This window comes from Meles meles, chromosome 3 (genome assembly GCF_922984935.1).
Source record: "Meles meles chromosome 3, mMelMel3.1 paternal haplotype, whole genome shotgun sequence".
In the NCBI taxonomy this organism is placed as follows: domain Eukaryota; kingdom Metazoa; phylum Chordata; class Mammalia; order Carnivora; family Mustelidae; genus Meles; species Meles meles.
The window spans coordinates 77,535,737-77,561,469 of NC_060068.1; the positions used below are offsets into that span (position 1 = coordinate 77,535,737).

At 35.1% G+C, this 25,733-nt stretch overlaps 1 protein-coding gene across 5 annotated transcripts in view; it reads right to left on the reverse strand.

The window, feature by feature from the left end:
• Nucleotides 1-142: 142 nt before the first annotated feature.
• Nucleotides 143-25,733, reverse strand: part of ZFYVE16 (zinc finger FYVE-type containing 16) — a 54,817-nt gene continuing 29,226 nt past the window's right edge. For 4 of the 5 annotated variants that reach the window (XM_045999082.1, XM_045999078.1, XM_045999079.1 and 1 more), the window contains 11 exons: nt 24,899-25,021; nt 23,855-24,010; nt 23,037-23,261; nt 18,452-18,534; nt 17,599-17,703; nt 17,081-17,228; nt 15,071-15,151; nt 10,523-10,685; nt 9,597-9,702; nt 7,532-7,699; nt 143-4,554 (listed from right to left, as the gene is read on the reverse strand). In XM_045999082.1, the coding sequence (XP_045855038.1) occupies nt 4,393-4,554; nt 7,532-7,699; nt 9,597-9,702; nt 10,523-10,685; nt 15,071-15,151; nt 17,081-17,228; nt 17,599-17,703; nt 18,452-18,534; nt 23,037-23,261; nt 23,855-24,010; nt 24,899-25,021 (1,520 nt within the window). In that variant the 3' untranslated portion in view covers nt 143-4,392. Of the gene's footprint in view, nt 4,555-7,531; nt 7,700-9,596; nt 9,703-10,522; nt 10,770-15,070; nt 15,152-17,080; nt 17,229-17,598; nt 17,704-18,451; nt 18,535-23,036; nt 23,262-23,854; nt 24,011-24,898; nt 25,022-25,733 lie in introns of those variants that run through there. The other variant, XM_045999083.1, reaches the window with a different exon arrangement.

Genomic DNA, 25,733 nt, shown 5'->3' on the forward strand with positions numbered 1-25,733 from the left:
AAAATGCTTAATTCTGTCAGCAAGTAATTACTTTTAGCAATTTATGTGTAGCTGCTCAAAAAATGTATGTATCTTATATTATCTAATATTACTTGCTGCATATAAATCACTAGAAAACTTAGCAGCTTAAAACAACATTTATTATCTCACACAGTTTCTGAGATTCAGGAATCTGAGAAAGGCTTAGTTTGGTGGTTCTCATGAGGTTGCGAACTTTGGAAGGCGGCTACAATTGAAGGATCCATTTCCACTCCTGTGGCCACTGGCTTCAGTTCCTTGCCGGTGGGCCTCACCAACAGCCTGGCAGCTGGCTTCCCCAAGAGTGAGTGATCTAATAGGGAGTGAGGGACAGAGGGAAGAGGAAAGGATAGGAAGAAAAGGACAAAAGACAGAACGTGGGAAGAAATGCACCAAAAATGGAAGTGATAGCTGTTTACGACATAATTTTAGAAATTACATCCCAACCCCTCTGCCATATTTTTTTGGGAAAAGACCAATAATGTTATGTGGGAAGGGACTACATGGTATGAATACTGGGAGGTAGGGATCACTAGGGACTTATCTTGGAGGTTGGGAAGCACTGTATTTTACCAAAAGAAAATTAAAAAAAAAAAAAAAAAGAAAAGAAAAACTTAATTATAATCAGAGGTTCCTAACAAAGCACTTGCGTTAAACCCACTTCTTCATTTCAGAAAGCATGAAAATATGGTTGTTTAATTTTATCAGTGCAGACGTGCAAAATATTTCCCAGTGTTATATATTAAATTTGTCCAAGCTAAATCCAAAAGAAAGAATATAAAGATTTAAAACTAAAAATCTGATGTGAAAAAATCTCAGTTAAATGGTAAAAGATAAATTTAGATGGCAAGCCTTAGTGTCTGGTAGGGAAAAAAAAAGGTTTTATATATAGCTAACTAAAAAATAAACTTGCAAGTGTCTTAGTAATAAAAAACTCTGTTATGAGAAAAACAGTCCTCCTACTGAAACATATAGTCACAATTCCAGTAATATGCTTTTATCAATCAAAAGTGGTTTGAGAAGGAATGAAACCTTTAAGATTCTAAGTATGAACCTCATAACTCAAAGTAATTGAGGGAATCAATGTGTCCTTCAGTGTAAACACCATGCTACACTTTGTATAAATGAGAAGAGAAAAAAATACATGTATCTATTTGTATTGCTGCTACTATACCCAAACCAGGGGAAGATATGTAAGAAACTAATACAAAGGATTACTTGGTTGAGACTGGAGGGTAGGAAGATCAAGGTAGATACATACAAGGTAGAAGGTAAAACTTGTATTGGTAAGTTTCTTATTTTTCTGATTTCTGAAATATATATATATACACACATACATATATATATGATTGAACCGATATAAAACATTTAATCACAAAGAAAAAATTAAAACCCAAGATGGGTTTATAGGTTTCTGGTTTATTTCAGGATATCTTCGATTAAAATGTGAGTTAGGTTATCAAAGCTATGCTTGTACCTAAAAAAAGAAAAGTCTGTTCTTTACTTATAAAACAATATCAGAATCTAGGCTGTTACAAAATTAGGCAGTTGAGACACCAGTCAAGCTTTTGCTTTTATGATTAAATCATAGGGTAAGATATTCATACAACACAGAAGACTCTTTAAAGCAAATCGCCTTAAAAGATAAAGTCCAGTCTTTTTACATATTACCTACTTTTCAGATTTTTATCTCTTACCTAGCCAAGTTTCATGCCCACTATCCAACAAGTTCTCAGGTAGCTGTCTTCTTATTGGTACGACCCGCCTTCTGAGTTGTTTTCCTTTTTTGTTCTGTTTTGTTTTGTTTTTGGTGGGCAGCAAAGCAAAGTTTATTGAGTGATAGTATAAAGCTCCTGAAGTGGGAGGGGACCCGAGAGGGTTGCCTCCTAGTTTGTTTTCCAACCACATAATCAAAAGATTGATATCTCTATTATAGCAGTAACTTTTACTTCGTTAATTACCTGTCTCATACATTCAGCTCCAACAGGGAGAGAACTGTTTTACTCATCTTTCAACCAGTGAAGCCAGCAAAATGCTCTGCACATAGCAAGTATATAGACAAAGTGTGCTGGGTGGTTGCACAGAACAAGTGGGCTAGATTTTACTTCATATTTCAGAGTTCAGAGAAAGAGACCAGTATTAAAAAGCCTCAGATCAAAAACAGATCACTGCAGACTGAATACAAAGAACCATTCTATTTCTTTACATTTAAAGAAAATTAAAAGTACCAATGTGAAGAACATGACCAAATAAATAACAACTGCATTCAGAAACCTACATCTACAAAGAATACTTTAAAATGTTTCTTCAAAGACGCATCATTCCAATTTTCATTAAATGTAGAGACATTTTGGAAACAAATCTAAAGCTATCCTATCATGGGAAGAGCTCTCCACCATTTGGTTATTTTAAAGTAATTTCAGGGGTGCCTGGCTGGCTCAGTCAGAACAGCATGTGACTCTTGATGTTGGGGTCGTGAGTTTGAGCCCCATGTTGGGTGTAGAGATTACAAAAATAAAAAATAAACAAATAAAATAATTTCAGTATTCATAGGTTGTGTAACTACTTATACTGCAAAATAAACACACACTATATAAAGAAAACAAACTGATAAAAATAATCTTACACCATTTCAATACATTTCACAAGTTACTTTGTGTTGCCATTTTATTTAATAGCCACAACATTTTACATTGCTTATTAAGTAGCTACTTCCAGAAGACTGATAATCTCCTTCACAGGGTATTTTTGGTTAATACTACAGATGTGATTCAGTACGAACATGTGACCAGTGGAGTAAAATTCTCAGTCTCTCCTAGCCTGAGACTCAGATCCTGAGTTATAACCCTGACTTGGTCTTCAAGTTAAGATGCTTCTTTTTTTTTTTTTTTTTTTTAAAGATTTTATCTATTTCACAGAGAGAGAGACAGCTAGAGAGGGAACACAAGCAGGGGCAGAGGGAGAGACAGGCTTCCCGCCGAGTAGGGAGCCCAATGTGGGGCTCGATCCCAGGACCCTGGAATTGTGACCTGATCCCAAGGCAGAGGCTTAACGACTGAGCCACCCAGGTGCCCCTAAGATGCTTCTTAAGTATTTTTCTTATATCAGGGTTATTTAGTGTAGTTTCTTTTTCTTAAGATATACAATGAGTGTTTTTGATACAAAAACATATACCATATAAGACTTTAAAAAGCATCAAAATAATAATTGTATTTTATTAATATAATGTAAATGACAGAACTAAAACATCCCCTATACTTTTTTTTAAACACAACATACTTCTTAAAATTTTATTGTGTGAAGAGGAAGGTTCTGTAAGTTTCAAATACATAGAACTTAACTTATGTTAATATCCTGTTATAAAAAACTACCATATAAAGAATTTAAAATATGCAAAAGTAATTAGTTCATTAAAATGTGTATTTAATACATTGGTGTCGATGAAAATATGCAGACTTGCCAACAAAGTTCTACGATTTAAAGAAGTTAAAAAAGCCTGTTTTAGGCTTCATTTATTGCTACATAATGACTACTTCAAGGGTCATATGGCCTATTGTCAATCCCTCTTAGAAGTGGTAAATAATGTGGGGTATATTTTGAAGGAAAAGAGGAAAATAATGCACTGCAATACAAAAATATTACCTATTTATAAATTATTAGACTTATAAAACACATACTGAATCACATGTTCTTGCTATAAAAACAATGTACTTAAATATAGAAGCACAAAATTCTGAGCACCCACAATTATTTTAAGAATACCCATTTAATCAAGAAAAAACCATATATATATATAATAATTTGAGAAGAAAAAGGCAAAATTCTGATTTTTAATCCATATAATCAGAGTTTATCTAATCATGGAGGTAGGTCTCCACTCCAATAATACACATAAGTTATCTGCCTTACTCAAAGAATCATCATGTAAGACTCAGATCTGAAAACTGTGTTCTAAAATTCATTTTTAACAGACTTTAGAAACCAGCAACTGTACTGGCATATGTAACAGCTATTTCCCTCATAAGGTTACACCTGAAAAGAGCCTTCATTAAAGTCATTCTTGGCATAAAGAGGTATACATAAATGCAGATACTTTGGCTTTGCATTTAAATAACACAGTAAATGCTACAAATTTATTAAAGATAGAAGAAATCCTTATCTTAGTAGTTGTATGAAGTCAAAGCTTCAAAAACTGTGGGTCTCTTAAATTTTTAGACATTTAAATATTGTGCTAATGATTTAAAAAGATCATTTCCTGCCTAAAAAGCAAAACTTACATGTTTAAAATAGTAAACATTTAGTGTTTGTGGCATTTCAGCTTTAGTGAATTTAGTTTTAACAAATTAGTACGCAATATATGACTCATATCTTTCATTAAAAAAGATTTTCTATAATGAAAAATATTAATTCTATTTGTAGTGGTAAACTAGTAGAGTTGGAGGTCCCACCATGGATCACAGGGATTAGAGCACTATCAAGATCATTTAAATAATGTTGAGGAAGAAGTTGGCCTTCAGATCCTGCCTGAAATTCAACCTGGAGAAGAAAAGAATCTTGATAAGTCAATCCCAGAAAATAAGCAATCTTGTTTAGCTTGGCAGATGAATATGAATTATTTTAAAACATATCATTCATTTTAAACATGTTAAGAGAATACTTGATATTTTACTCATAAAATGTTTCACCTTCTCCTGTATTTCTTTTATCTTTTACATAAATTATCATTCTCTCTCCCACAGATATCATAAAAATTGTTTAAATGCCACTACTTCATACTTTAGGTTTCTTCTCAATGCACACGTAAACACACTAGAGAACAAAGGTTTTAAATAATTACGAACATGACTTAATAAAAACCTACAGTATTAAAAAATCTATTTAAATTGTTTTGAATTTGTTGTTGCAAAAATATTTAATATTTGAATTTAATGTTGCTGGTGAAAAATACATTTTAATGCATTTGACTAAAAAAATTAACAGGGCTGCTGAAATAAAAAGTTATTACCTCCCTGAAAAAGGAACTTTTAACAGTAAAATCAAAATGTAAGTTCTTTACAAAAGAACTAGGAGTTTAACACAACCTAATTAAAGAAAAGCAGATCCTGGGGCGCCTGGGTGGCTCAGTGGATTAAGCCGCTGCCTTCGGCTCAGGTCATGATCTCAGGGGATCAAGCCCCGCATCGGGCTCTCTGCTCCGCAGGGAGCCTGCTTCCTCTCTCTCTGCCTGCCTCTCTGCCTACTTGTGATCTCTCTGTCAAATAAATAAATAAAATCTTAAAAAAAAAAAAAAGAAAAGCAGATCCTCAGTATATGACCTCATTCATGTTTTGATTAACCCATTCTAATGAAAAACTTGCTTTGAAATAGATTATATTGGATGTTGGAAACAAATGAACATTAAAGTACTACTAGAGTACCATTTTTCACCTATAAAATTCATTAAGTTCCAAAGTTTGATTACATATTGCTTTGGTAAACATGTAGGAAAAAGAACTTTCTCTTACAAATTGTGGTAGAAACCCCGATTTGAGACAATATGGTATTATCTATTGAGTACATTCTTAGACCTGGCAATTCTACTTCTTAGAATGTTTGTTTGTTATACTCATACTTAAGCAGAAGCAAAATACTGTGGATAACCTAAATGTCAATCAGTGCATACTAAATTTATATAAAAACTAGTTAAATAAATTATGGTACATTTATATAATCAACAACTACTATTAAAAAGGATATGTAATAATATGAAGTATCTCTAAAATATAACATCTTAAAGAAGCAAGGTCAAAAAAAGTAAGCGTAAAGGGGGAAATAAAAAGGACTTACATATTTATTTGGCTGTATATGCAAAAAAATCAGAGACTACAGAGAAATGGGTAACATTTGATTGCCTGACCATGAAGGGAGGATGAGGAAGAATATGGAGACAGATTTCAGAGTTGGGAGTTAAAAGTGGGAAGGAGATCTTTCCAGGGCTATTACCTTTTATAACTCTACTGGGAACCATGTACATTGTAGCCTGGGGTCAGTATCTCAAGGGGCTACCCATTACAGAGATGACAACATGAGTATTGCTCTCTGAAAATGTTGGATAAGATGGTCCTATTATATACATACTTGTGAGTAACAAAAAATAATATATTGTTCTCTACCTCTGGATTCTGGTACCCAGCTCTTGAAACCCTTGTAATTTCTTAAGTGATAAGAACACTCTAAATATCTCTTGTTCTAATATTTGCATAGGGTTCCTAAAACCCTTGTACATTCCTAAGTGATAAGAGCACTAGGAATATCTTTTGTTCTAATGAGGTGACTCTGGGTGGGCTCCTGGATGGGGACTGGTCACCAGAAAGACCAAGCCATAATTAGAAGCTTTAGATTTTTCAATCCTACCCCTCATCTTCCAGAGAGGGAAGAAGGATTACAAAATGGAGTTAAATCATTCCTACATGAGGAAGTCTCCATAAAATACCTATAGAGGGGGGTTTAGAGAGTTTTAGGCCAGCTAATACATCCATAGGAGGGTGACACACCCCAATTCCACTGGGACAGATGAGAACCTCCCAAACCTCACCCTATATATATGTCTTCATCTGTATATTCTTTATTTAATAAAGTGTTTAACGTAAGTGTTTCCCTGTGTTCTGTGAGCAGCACTAGCAAAGTAATTAAACCCAAGGAGGGAGTTGTTAGAACTTCTGATCTATAGCTGGTTGGTCAGAAGCATGGCCAATAACCAGGGCTTATGATCAGCACCTAAAGGCATGTGCAGGCACAGTCTTATGGGACTGAACCTTTAACCTGTGGCATCTGATGATATCTGGGTAGAGAGTGTCAAAATTGAGTTGAATTCCTGGATATCCTGCTGGTGTCTAAGAACTGCTTGTTGGAAGGGGGAAACCCTCTATATATTTGGTGACCAGAAGTGTCAGAAATAAAGTATTTTGTGTGAGTAGTAAAAGAGATTTCACAGGAAGAAAAAGCCAAGGTAGGGAAGAATTGCTTTTTCCTTACATGGGAAGGAAAAGACTAAGTTTTTCCTTTTTTAACACTTTTGGACTTTTGTAATTTTAAATCGTGAATTTAAAATAAAGTCAGAATGAAAAAATCAAAAACCTACTTAGCAAGCAGGACTGCTATAGTGCAGAGATCAGCAAACTATGGCCTGTGGACCAATGTGGCCCACCAATTATTTTTATAAACAAAGTTTCATTGGAACATGGTGAGCTCATTAGTTATATACTGTCTATGGCTACTCGTGCACTATAATGGCAGGACTGAATAGCTGTAAAAGACGTCATTCAGCCCATCTACTGTCTGGCCTTTTACAAAAAAGTTTGCTTACCCCTGTTGTAGAGAGTAAAGGTGATTATGTAGAGGAAGTATGTAGCACACACTGATGTTCAACAAATTTTAGTTATCTTCATTCATCCCAAATAAAAAATAAGTCCATTGGATTATTTTAATATATGATACTTTCATTTCAAAAATACATCACAAAAACATGTCTCACCATATCAGTGTCAATGGAAACTCTGAGGCCAATTTTATTCATCCCGTTTCTCTTTAGAGTCTTCAAGTGAGGGCACAGTGCAGCACTACAAGCCATGGCTATTTCTTTTGCAAACTGATAACGAGTTGCTGAAACAGATAAATCCTGGTCCTTAAGAAAGTAGAACACCTGAAATATATTTAATTAGAAAACAAGTCATGATTAAGATTAAAAGCAGCTTTAAAAGTACAATTGCTACTTTCAATTTAACTTTATTAATAAAATTCCAATTTTTTTTAAAGATTTTATTTATTTATTTGACAAAGAGATCACAAGTAGGTAGAGAGGCAGGCGGGGGGCAGGGGGGAGCAGGCTCTCCACTGAGCAGAGAGCCTGATGCAGAGCTTGATCCTGAGATCATGACCTGAGCTGAAGGCTGTGGCTTAACCCAATGAGCCACCCAAGCACCCCAAAATTCTAATGTTAATGCCATAAAATTCATTAGTTAAAAGCAATGTGTTGGGGACACCTGGTGGCTTAGTCAGTTAAGCATCTGCCTTTGGCTCAGGTCATGATCTCAGGGTCCTGGGATCCAGCCCCATGTCGGGCTTCCTGCTCAGTAGGGGGTGGGGGTTGCTTCTCTCTCTTCCTTTGCCACTCCCCCTGCTGGTGCTCTCTCTCTCTCTCAAATAAATAAAATCTTTGAAATTAAAAACAACAACAACAACAACAACACTGTGTGTGTAAATATATATCTTGATCTGTAAGTAGTAAAAGCCTAAAACCAAAGATTATGGACTATGGCATGACTTAGCTATTTTTACCTAAAATTAACTTGCTGCAACAAAAGCCCTATTAATTTAGTTTAGAGAAGTGTACTAATGAGTCCACCCCATAACATCACCTTCCTGTAAGGACATCTTAATAAAGTTACGATCAAAGAAATAAGGTTCTATAATTTCCTTTTTGTTGTTGTTGTTAAAGATTTTACGTATTCATTTGACAGAGAGAGAAAGCACAAAAAGAGAGCAGCAGGCAGAGGGAGAAAGAGAAGCAGGCTCCCCACTGAGCAGAGAGCTTGACCGAGGTTTGATCCTAGGCCAGGATCATGACCTGAGCCAAAGGCTGACGCTCAACCAACAGAGCCACACAGGTGCCCCGATGTTCTATAATTTCTATATCCTCTATAGTTTCTATCTATCCTGTAATGCATAAAAATCACATAGAATACAAAAAATATTAGTAACAGATTGCCTGACCCAGGAGGCAGAGTGAGTAGGAGTACAGACGTACACTAAGGGATTAGGAGTCTATAATTTCATATCCTTTTAGTTTAAAAAAAGTTGGAATATGCAAAAATAATTTTCATGTGTGAATGCTGACTATCTATAAAATATTTTATTTTGGGGGGTGCCTAGGTGTTTCAGTCAGCTAAGCAACTGACTTTTTTTTTTTTTTAACATATTATTTATTTATTTGACAGACAGAGATCTCAAGTAGGTGGAGAGGCAGGCAGAGAGAAAGAGAGAGGAGGAAGCAGGCTCCCCACTGAGCAGAGAGCCTGATGCAGGGCTCGATCCCAGGACCCTGAGATCACGACCTGAGCCGAAGGCAGAGGTTTAACCCACTGAGCCATCCAGGTGCCCCAGCAACTGACTCTTGATCTCAGTTCAGGTTTTGATCTTGGGGTTGGAAGTTCAAGCCCTGCATTAAGTAGGCCCAGCATGGAGCCTACTGAAAATAAATAAATAAGGTTTTTAAAAATTTACATATATATCTTTTGTAAAATAAGAGCAAAATGAAAATAATATGGTCAAATAACATATACTGTACAAAGATGGCAATGCTGCCAAAACTTAAACTGTGAGCTGGCAGGGAGTACTAGCATACAATAGCCTGAAATAATCTTATAGAAACCCAAATCTGGTATATAAAAGGCAGTCTGGGGCGAAAATAAATGTGTGTTTCAAGATGTAATGTAAAAAGTATTAATAAGCTGCAATGAGAAATGTCCCAAGTTAAAAAAATTTAAAAAGCCATATCTAAATACAATATGTAAACGGAAGGAATCTTCTTTCTCAGTTACCTCCGTACACTTTAGAGTTTTCTCATCGGTTTCAAAATCTGCTTCCAGTCTTATTTTTTCACTTGGAAATCCTTGTAATGATATTCCATCCACTGAACTAATAACACTATAGAATAAAACATAATTCAGTAGTAGTATTAATACCAAATTGCTTTCTATGAAATATTAGATTTGAACAAATAAGGAGAAAATATATGAAAACTATATATTTATAACACTAGGATAATTCAATTACATACAAAATAATTAAAACTATAGTCCATCCATTTACCAAGACTTACTGATTGTGTAGCAATTTATATATACTCTTTCATATGCCCAATTCAGACCTGAGGTTTAAAATGCCTTAGTTTCCTAACAGAAAAGTGGTCTCATGAATTTTAAAAATTTTATCTTAGAATCCCTCAGCATTAGCCCTCTTTTTCCTTATTTGCTACAGACCCTTTAACCAATCTCCAAAAAAAAAAAGAAAAGAAAAGAAAAGAATAATTGAAAAGAAGGAGTGGCAGTAATATTCTATGAGGCCTCTAATGTGTGTATTATTTAATTCAGTTGGTGTATTTACAGTGAATCAATAAAAAACAGACTAAACACTCAAAGGGAATCCTTTACTTACTTCACAAAAATAGATACGAAACAGAAAAAGTACACCGGCATCGAGGTCACATTGCTACACAATGCACATTTTATCATGGTCCCCTCCCAAACTGACCACCCTTTAAAAGTTTATGTCATTCTGGCCAAGAAAATACACAGGAGGCTGGTTAGGTACATGTCTGAAAAAAGCAGACTATATTCATTAGTGTTAAGCATTTAAATTAATGGTATAATTCTATATTTACTCATAAAATGTTTAATTTGTTAGGACATTTTTATCCTTCCCCCTCCATCAAATCAATTACATTTTAGTAACAGAAAATTCTTACCCTTTGTTTCCATTTTCTTCAGAATCTACCCAGCAGATATCCACATATTCTCTTAGGTCTACAGCATCAACTTTCCCACATGTAATTTTAAAGTCTTTTTGTTCTCGTAGAGCAAGCCGCAAGCCATCCATAGTCTCTGGCGTTATTTGTACCATCAAGCCATCTAATAATGAGGTATGTTTCACATCCCTTTTATTAAATACGAATTTATATGTCTAATCCATAAAATTTGCTATCAAAATAAGTTCTGCATAAGATACAAGGTTTACATCATCTGTTAAATAATTTTAATGACTGTTTTCTACTAGGAAATATGAAAAATATTTCAAAGTTAAGGAGTCTTTTTTTAAAAAACAGTTAAATAATGGTGAGATTTTTCATTACCAACTATAATGAGATTACTGATGCCAAACTGTCCTTTCATAACAACCAGCCATAAAACTAGACAAAATGTATGAGGCAGTTGTTTTCAGATACTGAACAAGAGGAAGTGCAATACTGTGATTCCTAGAGGAAAACTCAACAGGTAAGCCTACAACTGCCCAAGCTCCTTGCTTTAAGACAATTCTGCCTGGTCACCCATTAAACCTATAATGGCCACATTGGCCTGAGAAACCAGAAGTAAGTTTGGGGAAGCCTGGAATCTGGAATTTGGAATCTGGGGAAGCCTGGAATCTGGGGTCAAGACATTGAAGAGGAAGGCGCCAGAAGACCGTGTATAAGGGTCCCTTTGAGTCCTTGGACTAAAACTTGGGACAGAATTGGGGACAAGTTAATAGGGTGAGACTAGATGACTCCTAAAAGAGAACAGCTATTGACAGTCTGGACCAACCACAGTAGAGAGACCTTATGAACACTTCATTAACTTACACTGTGGCAAAGCAAAATGAAGCCTTTACAAAATCTGTAGGCAAAATGGATTCAAACAATGAGTCCTGCCAGACTGTAAACACCTTAGGAGTTTCACAGATCCATCTGTTAACAAAGTGAAAAATAGAGACTACACAAGCTCAACATGATATGCTATGAAAATGCCTGCTTAAACATAAATAAGCCTTCTTCAGAGAAAGCTAACAGAATCTAAAGTCTTAAAACGTATTAACAATGACAAGTACATAATCAAAAATTACCAGAGAGAACTGTAAGAAAATATGAGCCTCCATACAAGTGTAACCAACCATGAGATAGCCAAGACAGTGGATTAAATACACACATACTTTAAAACATCTATTCTAAAATATATTCAAAGAACTAAAGCAAAACAGTAAAAAAAAAAAAAGGTAAGCAAATGTGGGCTAAATGAATAAACAGATTTACAAAATCTTAACAGAGAAATAGAAACTTTAAAAACCAAAAAGGACATTGTAGAACTGAAAAGTGTAACCTGAAATTGAAATCTCAATGGATAGGCTTAATAGTAGACTGAACATGGCAAGATAAAGACTCAGAGAACAAGAAGAAAGATCTTTTAAAAAACGTTCCAATCTAAAGAACCTAGAAGGGGATACCTGGGTGGTTCAGGTGGTTAAGTGTCTGCCTTCAGCGCAGGTCATGATAGCAGGCTCCTGGGATCAAATCCCGCATTGGGCTTCTTGGTCAGTGGGAGCCAGCTTCTCCCTCTGCCTTCCCCTCCCCCAGCTTATGATCTCTCTCTCTCTCTCTGACAAATAAATAAAATCTTAAAAAACAAAGAACCTAGAGAAAAATGATTAAAGAAAAATAAACAGCGTAAAGGACCCAAGGAATGATATAAAACAGGTATATCTATAAATATAGATACACACATGCACACATACATATATAAATATATAGATATCTCCTAGGAGAAAAAGATTGGGATTTAAAAAAATTAATAATGTAAGAAATTCCCCAAATTTGATGAAAAATATTGACACACATATCCAGAAGCTCCATAAATACCAAGCAGGAGAAATACAAAGAAAACCACATTAGGGCATATCATAGTAAAGTAGGTAAAAACCAAAGATAAAGAGGGTACCTTGAAAAGATTGGAGAAAAGGGCACATTAAGTACCGGGAAAGAAATACAAAAAATTATACTGACTTCATTAGAAACAATGGAGGCTAAAAGACAGATGACATCTTCAAGGAAAATAAAAACTTTCAAAGAATTTTATAACTACCAAAAAAATCCTTCAAAACTAAGAATGAAATAAGGACAGCTTCAGATAAATGAAAGCCAACTTATATTACAAAAAATGCTACTGACTTCTTGTGTCTGCTCCAACATATAAAGAGCTTGGATGTTGTCCCTTCCATTCTCACAAGACAAATGCTGAACAAACTGAAAATGAACAACTCTTAGATCAGAGAATTGAGGTCACAGGGCAGACCCTCTCTCTCCCTTAAATAAATAAAATCTTTTTAAAAAATCAACAAAAATGTTAACACAATAACATATTTATTTAAAAAAAATATTTTATTTTTATTTGAGACAGAGAGAGAGAGAGAGCGAGCAGGCACACAAACAAGGGGGAGGGGCAGAAGGAGAAAGAGGGAAAAGTAGACTCCCCACTGACTAGGGAGTCTGACGAAGGGCTTGATCCCAAGACCCTGAGATCCTGACCTGAGCTGAAGGCAGACACTTAACTGACTGAGCCATCACCCAGGTGCTCTGGCTAATGATTTTAAATAAGAGTTCGGGAGTATAGCTGGTTATAAAATAAAAATACAGAAATAAAAATGAATTTCTATATATCAAAATAGAAAAAAATTTTCATTTAAAAAGATAAATTTACATCAGTAATAAAATCTATGTTACAGAAATAAATCAAAAGATATGTGGGGCTTGTGGGTGGCTCTTTGTTAAGCGACTGACTCTTGATTTCAGCTCAGGTCATGATCTCAGGGTTGTGGGACTGGCTCCAGAATCAGGCTCCATGCTTGGCTGCAAGTTTGCTTGGGATTCTTCAGTCTCTCTCTCTCTCTCTGCCCCCATCCCTGTCCCCTCACCCTGCTCCCCCCCCAAATAAATAAAAGATATGTAAGTCCTATACAAAAACTGTAAATTTTTATGTTTAAAAATGTTTCATTTTTAAGTAATCTCTACACCCAGCATGGGGCTCAAACCCACAACCCTGATATCCAGAGTGGCATGCTCTACTGACTGAGTCAGCCAGGCACCCCTATAAAATTTTACTGAAAGACACTGAACATTTTCTGAATTGAGGATAGCCTGTTTTTATGGATAGGAACACTGAGAATGGAAAATATACCAGTTTTTCTCAAAATTAATCTGGTGATTTAATGCAATTCCAATAAAAATTCCAGTGGACCATTTAGAACCTGCAAGTTGATCCTAAAATTAATATGGAAAATCAAAAGGCTTAGAGGCACTACTGAAAAAAGGAAAAAAGTATGTGTGTGGCATCAGAGATGGAAGGGCTTCCCATAAAGCTATGTTTGAGATAGTATGGAGGACGACATTAGTGAAAAAGCAGACTTAACAATCTCCAAAAATACTCTCCTCCTAAAGAACAACGAAACTAATAAAAAGTCAGAAGAAATTTTTTCAGAACCCTGGAAATTAAACAAAGGCTTGCAGCAATATGGGGAGTATTTATTTAAGAAAAATGGCTGGATCTTCGTAAGAACAGCAAGCTTTATTCTTTTTGTCGTTTTAACCTTCCTATTCCCATTCACTCCTCTATAGCTCAGTGGAAGCCTTAGAGGCCAACAGCCTGGAATCATGGTGAAAACCAACAGCCTGGTAGCCACTGAAAAGGGCAAATGGAGGCTGGAGCTCCTTCAAAGCCTCATTATCAGAGAATTATCACTTTTTCTTTTTTTTTTTTTTTTTTTTGGAAATGTTGAGTATTTTGCTCAGTGCAAAAGCTTTTTCTCAGGGAGCATCTGTGAAAAACAATTAGAAGCCAATGATTAACATCTCAGCTACCTGTGGCAGCAGATAATAGCAGAGGCAAACAACAGACCAACCAGAGACTTAAAAAAGGAAAAGCTGGTGAATTAGAGGTCCACAAGGATTCTGAAAAGCTCTTAACATATTTCTGGGAATTCAGAAGGCCACACACATGTACAATACTGTATGCATACTCAAGATGTTTGCATGCTAAAGAAATGCCCTAAGCTCTTACCTCAGGCTGACTTTTAGGCTCTGTACAGGCAGGAAGTACAGATTATGGCAAAGTTGTTATGCTTAACGTAGACCCAAATATTGACCATGTTCCACTTCTTGAGCTGGGTAATGATTTCATGTAAGTTTGTGGTACTGTGTTTTGTAACTAACATATGTTCTTTTTTTTTTTTTTTAATTCAAAGATTTTATTTATTTGGCAGAGAGATAGAGAGTACAAGTAGAGCAGCAGGGAAAAAGAGAAGCAGGCTCCCTGGGAGCCTGATGCAGCGCTTGATCCCAGTACCCTGGAATCATGACCTGAGCCGAAGGCAGACGCTTAACTGACTGAGCCACCCAGGCACCCCCATATGTTCTTTATGAGTATCAATTTCATTTTAAAAGGAAATGGAAAACATCTTAACATTAAAACAATCCCAAAGATGAAACTCATACCTTCAACTATGCTGGACTTAGCAAGAAATCCTGAAGATGTTTTTAGAGCTCCATTGAATACCACAAAACTTGCACCTGTCACTGATAAGAAAATACATTTGTTTTAACTTGCCTTTTTTTAATGCTATGTTTGTTAAGTGTATAATGTGGAGCATGGCACATTTAAGTACTTGATAAACGCCCATACCACTTATATTAGAAAGCTAATAAAAAAAGCAAATGAAACCAAGTTAAGATAAAATATGGCATAAAGGTTATGGAATATTTGTATATAATAACTGACAGCTACTGTACTACTTAAAATGTTTGTGTCTCTGTCAGTGGAAATATGGGAAATCAAATATACACCACTGGTAAGAGCGTAAATCAGAGGAATCTCTATGGAAGACAACTTAATAATTACCTATTAAAATGATAAACATATATATCCTTTGACACACCAATTCCACAACCAGGAACTGCACATATACAAGGTTATCAATAGTACATTTTTATAAATAACCAAGAATTGGTAACACCTATGTCCATTATGAGACAATTATATGATGTACACAGATAAAAGTGAAAAGTTATGGAAAATGCAGAAGTTCTTTTTATACTAAAAGAAACATCTCCAAGGTGTGTTAAAAGCAAGGTGCAGAATGGAACATATGTTATGACTTATTTTAAAAAAGTGGAAGAAATTTGCTAAAAATTAAAAAAAATTTTCAAAATAAGAATTAAAAAGTGGAAGAAAAGATGTGTGTGTTTGCTTAAATATACATGCATATTTGTATATTCTAAAAGGATATACAAAAAACTGGTAACATTGGTTTGGTGCCTATGGGGAAGAGGAAAGGGTAGACTTGAAGTCAAGGGAAGAAAGGAGATTTCAAACTGTAGATACCTATACCTTTCAAATTTTGTAACACATATACCTATTCAACAAACACATATTAAGTAGTTGTTACATTTTAATTACAAAAGTATTAATGGCATATTAAGTAAAAAAAAATAAAAGTGTGAATATCCAATATAAAACCATCTATTTAATAGATATATACTTATATAAGAAGGAAATATATTAAAATGTCCACAATGGCCGTATCTTGGCACTTTTTTCTTTTATTACTTTTTATTTTTTTTTTTATTTATTTTTTTTTTAAAAAGATTTTATTTATTTATTTGACAGACAAGAGATTACAAGTAGGCAGAGAGGCAGGCAGAGAGAGAGGAGGAAGCAGGCTCTCTGCTGAGCAGACAGCCCGATGTGGGGCTCGATCCCAGGACCCTAGGATCATGACCTGAGCCAAAGGCAGAGGCCCCAACCCACTGAGCCACCCAGGCGCCCCGTCTTTTATTACTTTTTAAAACTTATTTCTCAAACTTACGAAGTAACTAACTTACAAATTATAATCAGAGGCTGCTAATTTTACTAGCAGTCAGGATGTCAGACTGTTTTAAATATGTTATTTTAAAATGTATTAATTTTCTGAAATACTCACTTCTACTTAAATTTCAATATGTTAGGCCCCCTACTGCAAGGATTTGACAATCACAGAAGTCACTGAGGCCATTCAGCCAGAACTGAGAGTAATATCACTCAAATATGCTACTCCACCATCTTTACCATTTCTATATCCCCAGCTACTTACAGTTTTAGAAACCATTCTTCATCCTTATCCAGGCTTTACTCCCCTAAGAGGAGTTGAAGCAGAGAGCAAACAAAGGTAACACACACCTCATTCCAGAGAAAAATTAGTGAAAATAAGACTCATACCATATAGGATAAATTAGACCTGAAGGTATCAAAACAAATACAGTGTTCCAAGTCTTTAAAAAACCTAATGTAGCCCAAGAAGAAAACACAAACTAGAAGCAACTTTTATTCTGTTTGTGTAGCTCAAATTTTATATGATACTGTATTATTACCATCAATCAGCAAAAAGTAAAATATATATATTGCCCCTTTAAAAGGAATTCCATTTATTGACGTAGTTTTATAGATCAATATTAGAAACCAACACTTACCTTTTCTAGGATGGCCAGTGGCACTGTTGGCCTGTGTTTGGTAAATGCCATCGTTTTGTATACAGACTAAGTGAGAATCTGCTTCAGTACTAAAACTAGCTCCAATGCTAATGACATGCTCATTCGAAGAATTTATAACCTTCATTACCTAGAGAAAAACAACACTCATTTAGAAACACTACTAACATGTTATGTCTTTATTAGTTATAGTCATTCAAAGGGCCACATTTCTGACCAGCTTCATAATTATCAAACTTTGGTCTGGATAACTCCAAGAATGTGATGGAAATGTTTTACGATAAAATTACCTTAATTAATAGATAAAACAGTAAAGAAAAAAGTTTTAAAGAACAGGATAAAACAAATCCCTTGTTAGGAAATAAATCTAAAATTTCAAAAATAGTACTTTTTTGCCATTATGTATTAGACAGTCTGATTCAAAACAAATTAACATACTTTTAAAGAAATCTAATGTTCAATAATTATCTTCAAAATCTGCATGAAGAAATTAAACTTACATCATTGTATTTTTTCCGAGGTATTTTTATGCAGCTCTTCCCCATTTCCATATGAATCAATAGTTGATCTATATTATGCAAGGTATACTGGTAATTTCGAAGGTCCTACATGTAAAATAATGACATTTCCATAAACCTTAAACTATCCACAAACATTTTACCCATTCATTAAATCCTTTTATAAGATTGTCCATCATTTTTTAAGACTTCTGATACATAACTATCAAAATGCCATCTAGAAAGCACTGCCAACTGAAAAAAACCAACTAATCCTTCTAACTACTCCACAATAGTAATAAAGAATATCATTCTCAGGAAGAATTCTGTAGTATTTGGGGGTGAACTCACTTTCCAATTACAGATCTTCCAAACTAGGTCTTCAAAGTAAACATGTGTAAGTCCACTAAAATACTTTTCTATGGTTATAGATAAAACAATGCAGAAAAAAGAGGTGGAAGGGAACCAGAGCTTATCTAATCCAATTCTTCCTATTACAAATGAGGAAACCTGGGCCGCAATTTGCTCAAAATCCCCAAACTGATTGACTTAGTGTACTAACACTTTTGCTAACACTTCAACAACTGTGTAGATCTCACATTACCTACATGTGAAAGCACTGCAGCAGAATGAATCAAAAAACATTTACAGTCAGGTACACGTGTATTAGGAGATGTGTTCCAAAAAGCAATTCATTAAAAACAGAGCCCATTTATGCTAAATAAATTAAGATATATTATAAATGAACTTCCATTATATCAAATGTGCCAAATTAAAATCAGAAAATATAAATATGTAGAACACGCTAAACAAAATTTTTAAATAGTAATGTAAAGACAATAGTTTGATTACTCACAACAAGTAAATTCATAATAGTGTGTCCTATTTCTCCAAAAAGAGGTTTTCGGCCTCTAATACTCGTTAGAGGAGCAGGATATGCTATACACAAGAAAGGAAAACTAGTTACTGTAAAAAAAAACCCCACAAAAAACAAAAAAGTCTTGAATTTATTACTTTTACTTCTCATTTCTCAAACTTTATGGCTAAATACCAGCCAATCAGTCCTTTGGGGAAAGTGAAAGATACATTAACCTATAGTGTGTATCTACTGGATGCTACACTGAACTGGGAACTTTATATACAACATCTTATCTAAGCCTTAAAACAACTCAGTGAGGCAAATATGTTTACTCCTACTTTACTCATGGGAAAGTAGAGACATAAGAGATTAATAAACTTGCTTATGGTGACTAAGTTAATAACCAGTGAAACAGATTTGAAATTTAGGCTTGCCTGATTCCAAAGCATTTCATCTTTTCATTATACATGTTTCCACAAAAGGATGATGACAGGAAAATTATAGTAACTGGATAGACCCCTATAAAGTTCTGATAATTTAAAGAGAAATATGAAGAACTCAAGATTTTTAAAGCATGTATAATTAATGTTAAATTGTACAAATTTATAGACAATAGTAAACTTTTACAGTTCCTGGGTTAGCCTGATAAAAGGGGCACAGAGAGTCAGAGAAGTCAGTGCAGAGAAATAGAGGGAACATGAAGTCTATCACCTAACTATTTTTCTCTTTCTTTAGGGCACTATAAATGTATTCACCAAAAAGGAAAAGCTATTTGGTTGGCAATGCAGCAGGGCTTCTGGAAGAAAAGGAAGGTAAGACAATTTCTATAATGATAAAAAGCAGAAACCTTTTTAGCCTTCAGTCCTCAGCCTAGATCACTAAGCAAACAAACCTCTCTCATATCTTTTATAAGAATATATATCCTTAAAATTCTAAGAAAACACAATACCTGACATCTATTTTAAAAATTTAAGTCAGGGGGCACCTGACTTAGCTCAGTGGGTTTAGCCTCTGCCTTCGGCTCAGGTCTCAAGGTCATGGGATGGAGCCCAGGTCATGGGATCAAGCCCCGTGTCAGGGTCTCTGCTCAGCAGGGAGCCTGCTCCCCCCTCCCACCACCTGCCTCTCTGCCTACTTGTGATCATGCTCTCTGTCCAAAAAAAGAAAAGGAAAAGAAAAAAAAATTAAGTCAGAGTGACTCACATCTTTGTTACTACCAACATATTTTTTTAAGTGTTTTGTTTTGTTTTTTTGAAGATTATTTATTTATTTAAGAGAGAGAGAGAGCACAAGCAGTAGGGAGGAGCAGAGGGACAGGCATACTCCCCACTAAGCAATGAGCCTGACACGGGGCTTGATTCTAGGACCCCGAGATCATGACTGGAGCTGAAGTCAGACACTTAAATGACTGAGCCACCCAGGTGCCTCTATTTTTTTAGTTTTTATTTATTTTTTTAAAAGATTTTATTTATTTATCTGACAGACAGAGATCACAAGTAGGCAGAGAGGCAGGCAGAGAGAGAGAGGTGGGGGGAGAAGCAGGCTTCCTGCTGAGCAGAGAGCCCAATGAGGGGCTTGATCCCAGCACCCTGGGATCAGACCTGAGCCCAAGGCAGAGGCTTTAACCTGCTAAGCCACCCAGGCGCCCCGATTTTTTAGTTTTTAAAAGGACAACTATGTTATTTAGAGGACAGAGGTTGCAGACTGGAAAAAAACATAGGGCATTAGTGGTAAAAGACATTAAAATGATAAGATATGATTAAGATAAATGATGCCTTCTTACTCCATCTTTTATGAATAAGGGAACATCCTTTACAACTTGATTGAGGTAATTTTATTTGAAACAGTATTTTCAAAAGGTTATGACTTAGATATTCTGTCAGAGTTATGAAGCACCTCATAAATCATTTAAACCAACAGTGAATGGTATTCCAAATGTTTCAATGTTAAGTGTAGATAATCCCCATTTGAAAATTACTAATTTCAGACAACTATTTTCAGTCTTTAATCTTGGGACTCTAATTTTTGCCATTAAATCTTCCATACATTCATTATCTCTAACAAACACATATGCATACATACATCACATTTGCAAATTCATATCTACAGGCATGGGCACGTAACATTAAAATGTCAGTATATCTAGGGGCACCTGCGTGGCTCAGTGGGTTAAGCCTCTGCCTTCAGCTCAGGTCATGGTCTCAGGGTCCTGGAATCAAGCCCCGCATCGGGCTCTCTGCTCAGCGGGGAGCCTGCCCCCCCCCGCGCCCCGGTCTCTCTCTGCCTGCCTCTCTGTCTACTTGTGACCTCTGTCAGATAAATAAATAAAATCTTAAAAAAAAAAAAAAAAAGTCCGTATATCTAAAATCCAGCAGTACACAATGAACTCAAAAAATAGCTAAGACTAATTAATTTCTATGTACAAGCTTCCTCCCATCCAAAAGTTTGCTTTATACCACTTGCTTTTACAAAAGACCCATGTTAGAACCTGTTTTCACTAACTGAAAGAAATATGAAATAGGTTTTTGTGTTTATAATGGTACTGGCTGGGGTGTTTGGGTGACGCTGTTGGTTGAGCTTTCGGCTCTTGGTCTCAGTTCAGGTCATGATCTCATGGGTCGTGGGATGGAGTCCTGCATCTGACTCCATGCTTAGAGCAGAATCAGCTTGTGCTCCTCTCTTCCTCTGCCCCTTGCCTCCTCAAATAAATAAATAAATAAATAAATCTTTAAACAACAACAAAAAAGAAATGGTAATGGTTTCTTTGCTTTATGCCATTTTGGCTTACAAAAGGTTTCACAGGAATGTTCTACTTTCAGACAGTGGGAAAAACCTGCATAAGGGGAGATTTTTATCTTCATCATCACTAAACAGCATCATAGCTTTGCAGCTCCAACCCCTGTGATCCTTTGAGAAATCCCACAAGCTGCTCCATGGTTTTCCTTCTTTGTGTGTGAGAAAAACAGATTTAGTATCTGGAAGTGATACTGACTAAAATACGGGGCAAACTTATAAATTATATGTTGATATAATATATGATGACTTAAGATTCTGTATTGACTTAACTTTCCATAAAAAAAAGCATTCAGGGGCGCCTGGGTGGCTCAGCGGGTTAAAGCCTCTGCCTTCGGCTCAGGTCATGATCCCGGGGTGCTGGGATCGAGCCCCGCATCGGGCTCTTTGCTTAGCTGGGAGCCTGCTTCCTCCTCTCTCTCTGCCTGCCTCTCTGCCTACTTGTGGTCTCTATCTGTCAAATAAATAAATCTTTAAAAAAAAAAAAAAAAAAGCATTCAAGTATTTATAGCAGAGACAAAATATCAGGCTGAATGGATAAAACACTTGATGCAAAATGAACTTTCATAAGTTCTATAGTTTACACAGTAAAAAACCTGCGATGAAATTTCTATTTTGATACTTTTTATACAATAGCATCACATATTTAAAACCTAAATGGTGGGCTGCCTGGGTGGCTTAGTTGGTTAAGCATCCAACTCTTGGTTTCAGCTCAGGTCATGATGTCAGGGTTGTGAAATCAAGACTGGAGCTGGGCTCCATGCTCAGTGGGGAGTCAAGCATGCTTAAGATTCTGTCTCTCACTTTGCCCCTCCCCTGGCTCCCATGCACTCCCCTCTCCTCTCTAAAATAAATAAACAAATTTAAAAAAAAAATCCTAAATGATAAAAAATACTTTCCTCACAAAGTCAAAGAGTTTACTAAATTTGCCAAAGAGATTTATATCTCTTTCACTGAATTTGTCCATTTTGAAATATTTATTTATTTAAAGATTTTATTCATTCATTTGACAGACAGAGATCACAAGTAGGCAGAGAGAGAGGAAGGGAAGCAGGCCCCCTGCTGAGCAGAGAGCCCAATGTGGGGCTTGATCCCAGGATTCTGAGATCATGACCCGAGCCGAAGGCAGAGGCTTAACGCACTGAGCCACCAGGTGCCCCTGAAATATTTATAAATTTTATATATCCCCTCCATTTAATTTTCCTCCAAGGAAATACCTATTTAATTAGAATCAAATGCCTAAAACTTCATTAGATATACTTTATATGCAATAAATAATTTCTTGAAAAAAGTCAAGGACAAAGGGTGGGAATTCAAAAATTTTAACACAAAAAATGGATTTCAACTTAGAAATAAACATATACTAAACTGGGACCATTATTTCACAATCCTTCATGTTTGGCTTTATGATGTATACAAATTCAGAGCGGAAATCATTTAGGAAATATAACAAATATAGGAAACATAACAAAATGAGCTCCCTACAGTACACGCTTTTAAGAAAGCCTTTCAATGTTTTCTGTATTTTGTTATGAGATTAAAAAAAATTTTTTTTTAAGGTGAGTTAATATAATTATGTACATCTAGAAACTTCATGACATACCAAGGTTGTCTAGACAACTCATTTGGAAGTAGAAGAGGGCTGTCTTAGAATTTTAAAAGTTTATCAAAACAAAGGTAGTCCCCTTAAATTCATTAAAAATTTTACTTTAATAATATCCCTGAAATTCATATTTTACATTTATTACATTTGAACCTATGTGATTTAATTTATTATTCTAAAACTTACCTTTATATTCGGCACCCAGTCGTAACATTAAGCGCATAGGAAACACCTTTGCCCAGGGAATCTCTAGCTTCTGAATAAGAATTCCACAAAGAAAAGGATTACTTGGTAATAGGAGATCATCAAGTTTCTGAAAAGTAGGTGTAATAAACAGAAATCCTCCATGATCCTTACTACTGAGAAAACTCTCAGTAAAAGTAATATTGTCCAAGTTTTCTATGTACTTTCCTGGAAATAAAATCATTAATAAAAAGACATTATTTTAAAGGCATTCTGAGTTTGAATGTTGCAGTATAAACTTTCTTAAATAACACCAATGTGGATTTTTTTTCTTATTTCCATATTTGAAGAGGCATCTATTGACTAACTTGTTTGCACAAAGTTCAGTTATTCCTGGAGGTTGGGAATTGTGAACAAAAATTTGAAAATGTTTCTAACCACAGGGGGTTTAAAATTTTTCTCTTTACTGCATGACCATGTGAAAATTCATGTCTCCCCCAATCTTAGACAGATAAGTATACAGAACGTATAAAAAAAAAAAAATCAAGAAGGCAAATATATTTCCATCTTTAACATAAAAAAAGATTTAAAAATTTTTTTTCAAACTTTCCATTTCTAAAATAAAAAAAATTAAATTAGTATAAAGACACTGATCACATAAAATGCTAGATTTAAGGAGACTGAAAATGATAACTAAGATCTTTTAAGAAATCAGTCTTTTCACAAAATAAATCTTTACTACAGTTAGCCTAGCCAAAAACATAAATGCCTGTAATTAATCTATCCCCCCATTCTGAACAGTTCAAAATAAAATGCTATACCTTTTAGAGCATCCTTATAGATGGTGATAAATAGTTTGAAGATGTCCTTTGGAATAGTATCTTCATTTGGCAAACATAATAATAGAATCATAATTTCTGCCTGTCCCAAGCCATGCAGTCCATTGGTCGAGAAGTACCAATATTTGTCTGAGGAATCTTAAGCGATAAAAGCATACAACTATAAATATCAACTTCTGTTAGCTGAAGAAACTAATACAGTTGTCTTTATTTATTTATTTATTTATTTATTTGACAGACAGAGTTCACAGGTAGGCAGAGAGGCAGGCAGAGAGAGATGGGGAAGCAGGCTCCCTGCTGAGCAGAGAGCCTGATGTGGGGCTCAATCCCAGGACCCTGAGACCATGAGCTGAGCTGAAGGCAGAGGCTTTAACCCTCTGAGCCACCCTAGTGCCCCAATACAGTTGTCTTTTGCATGAAGCACAACTTTTCAAATTCCTTATTTTCCCAAAGTTCTCCTCACAAAAAAACTTTATAACTGAGTTGTTTTAAGATTAATGTAAAAAAGAGAAAGGATCTTTGAAGTCAATTAATAAATAACACTAAAATAAAAACAAAAGATGTACTAATATGCTGAAATGTAGTGTGGATTAAGAATCAAGTTTGTTTCAGACAATGAAAAGCTGAGAGATTCATTGATGAGTACTGAGGATTATTTACTTCCTTATTTTTAATAAAAAAAAAAATCCTTTCTTTAAAACTGTCTTTATTGTTACTAACTCAAGATTCTTGCTTAATTAAGTTTCAGTTTATCAAAAAGCTATATGAAATACAGTCAATTGTATCATGAGCACCAGGTACAGCTAGGAGCCCATATCCTTAACCTAGGACTGAATGAAGGACAATAGTAAAAATCTTTAAGTTGGTCTCAAGTCCTCTGAATATAAATTTGCAAAATCTATATTCATATGTGGCTGACAAACCAATATCCAAAGCTGATTACTTTCCATGGTTGCCAGTCAAAATTTAATTAATTTCAGAAATCCCACATACCAATTAGGCAAAGAAAGATCAATCATTACTTACAAAATACTAACTGGACATTCACCAGTAGATTAGCATTTAGGACAAATGTAACAGGATGAAAACTTTTGCCTTCAAGAAGCAAAATGATCTGCTCATGAGATGGGTGTTCTTCTACTACAGGCACTAAATCATGAAAGTAACATATTAGTTAGAATATGACTTCCTGTTAAATATGCTTGCAATAAAAAAAAATTATAAATCCACCAATGGCTTGATCAAATTTAATTACAAAAGCAAATCCATTTCATAAAAATCAGTTAATACCCTAGACTATTATATACTCATTTTTACTTTTCTACTTAAAGATATTAATATTGTAATACATATAAATCCTGATACATTAAATTACATATATGATATATGTGCAAATATACTGATTAAATAGTATATTTATATAATTTTAGCCCCCGTACAATTTTAAGACAAACATTTTTATAAAGTGGGTTCGAGACTGCCAGCCCCTCCAATTATAAATTCTGAAATTTACAACTTTTGAAGGAGTCTAGGCTCAGGTTGTATATACTGCTTGCTGCCATATGCCCTATGTCACTGACCAAGAATCAAAAGGATCTTGAAAGTAACAGGAAAATATGTATGGCATGAGAAGTACAGGGCTTAAGGTATTTCTGTCACTATAGCTAGGTTCATGAAATGGCTCCCAGTGACGGAACAGAGATCCTCAACTTCATTCCCCTATATTATCATGCACAGAACATGGTAATTTCGGGTTGCACGATGCAGAATAATGCCTGGGGTGGCAAGGATGTATCCCTAGGGAACTACTCTGAGGTGGGAGCTAGTCAGAGAACCTCCAGCTTGGAAAGGATCATAGAGA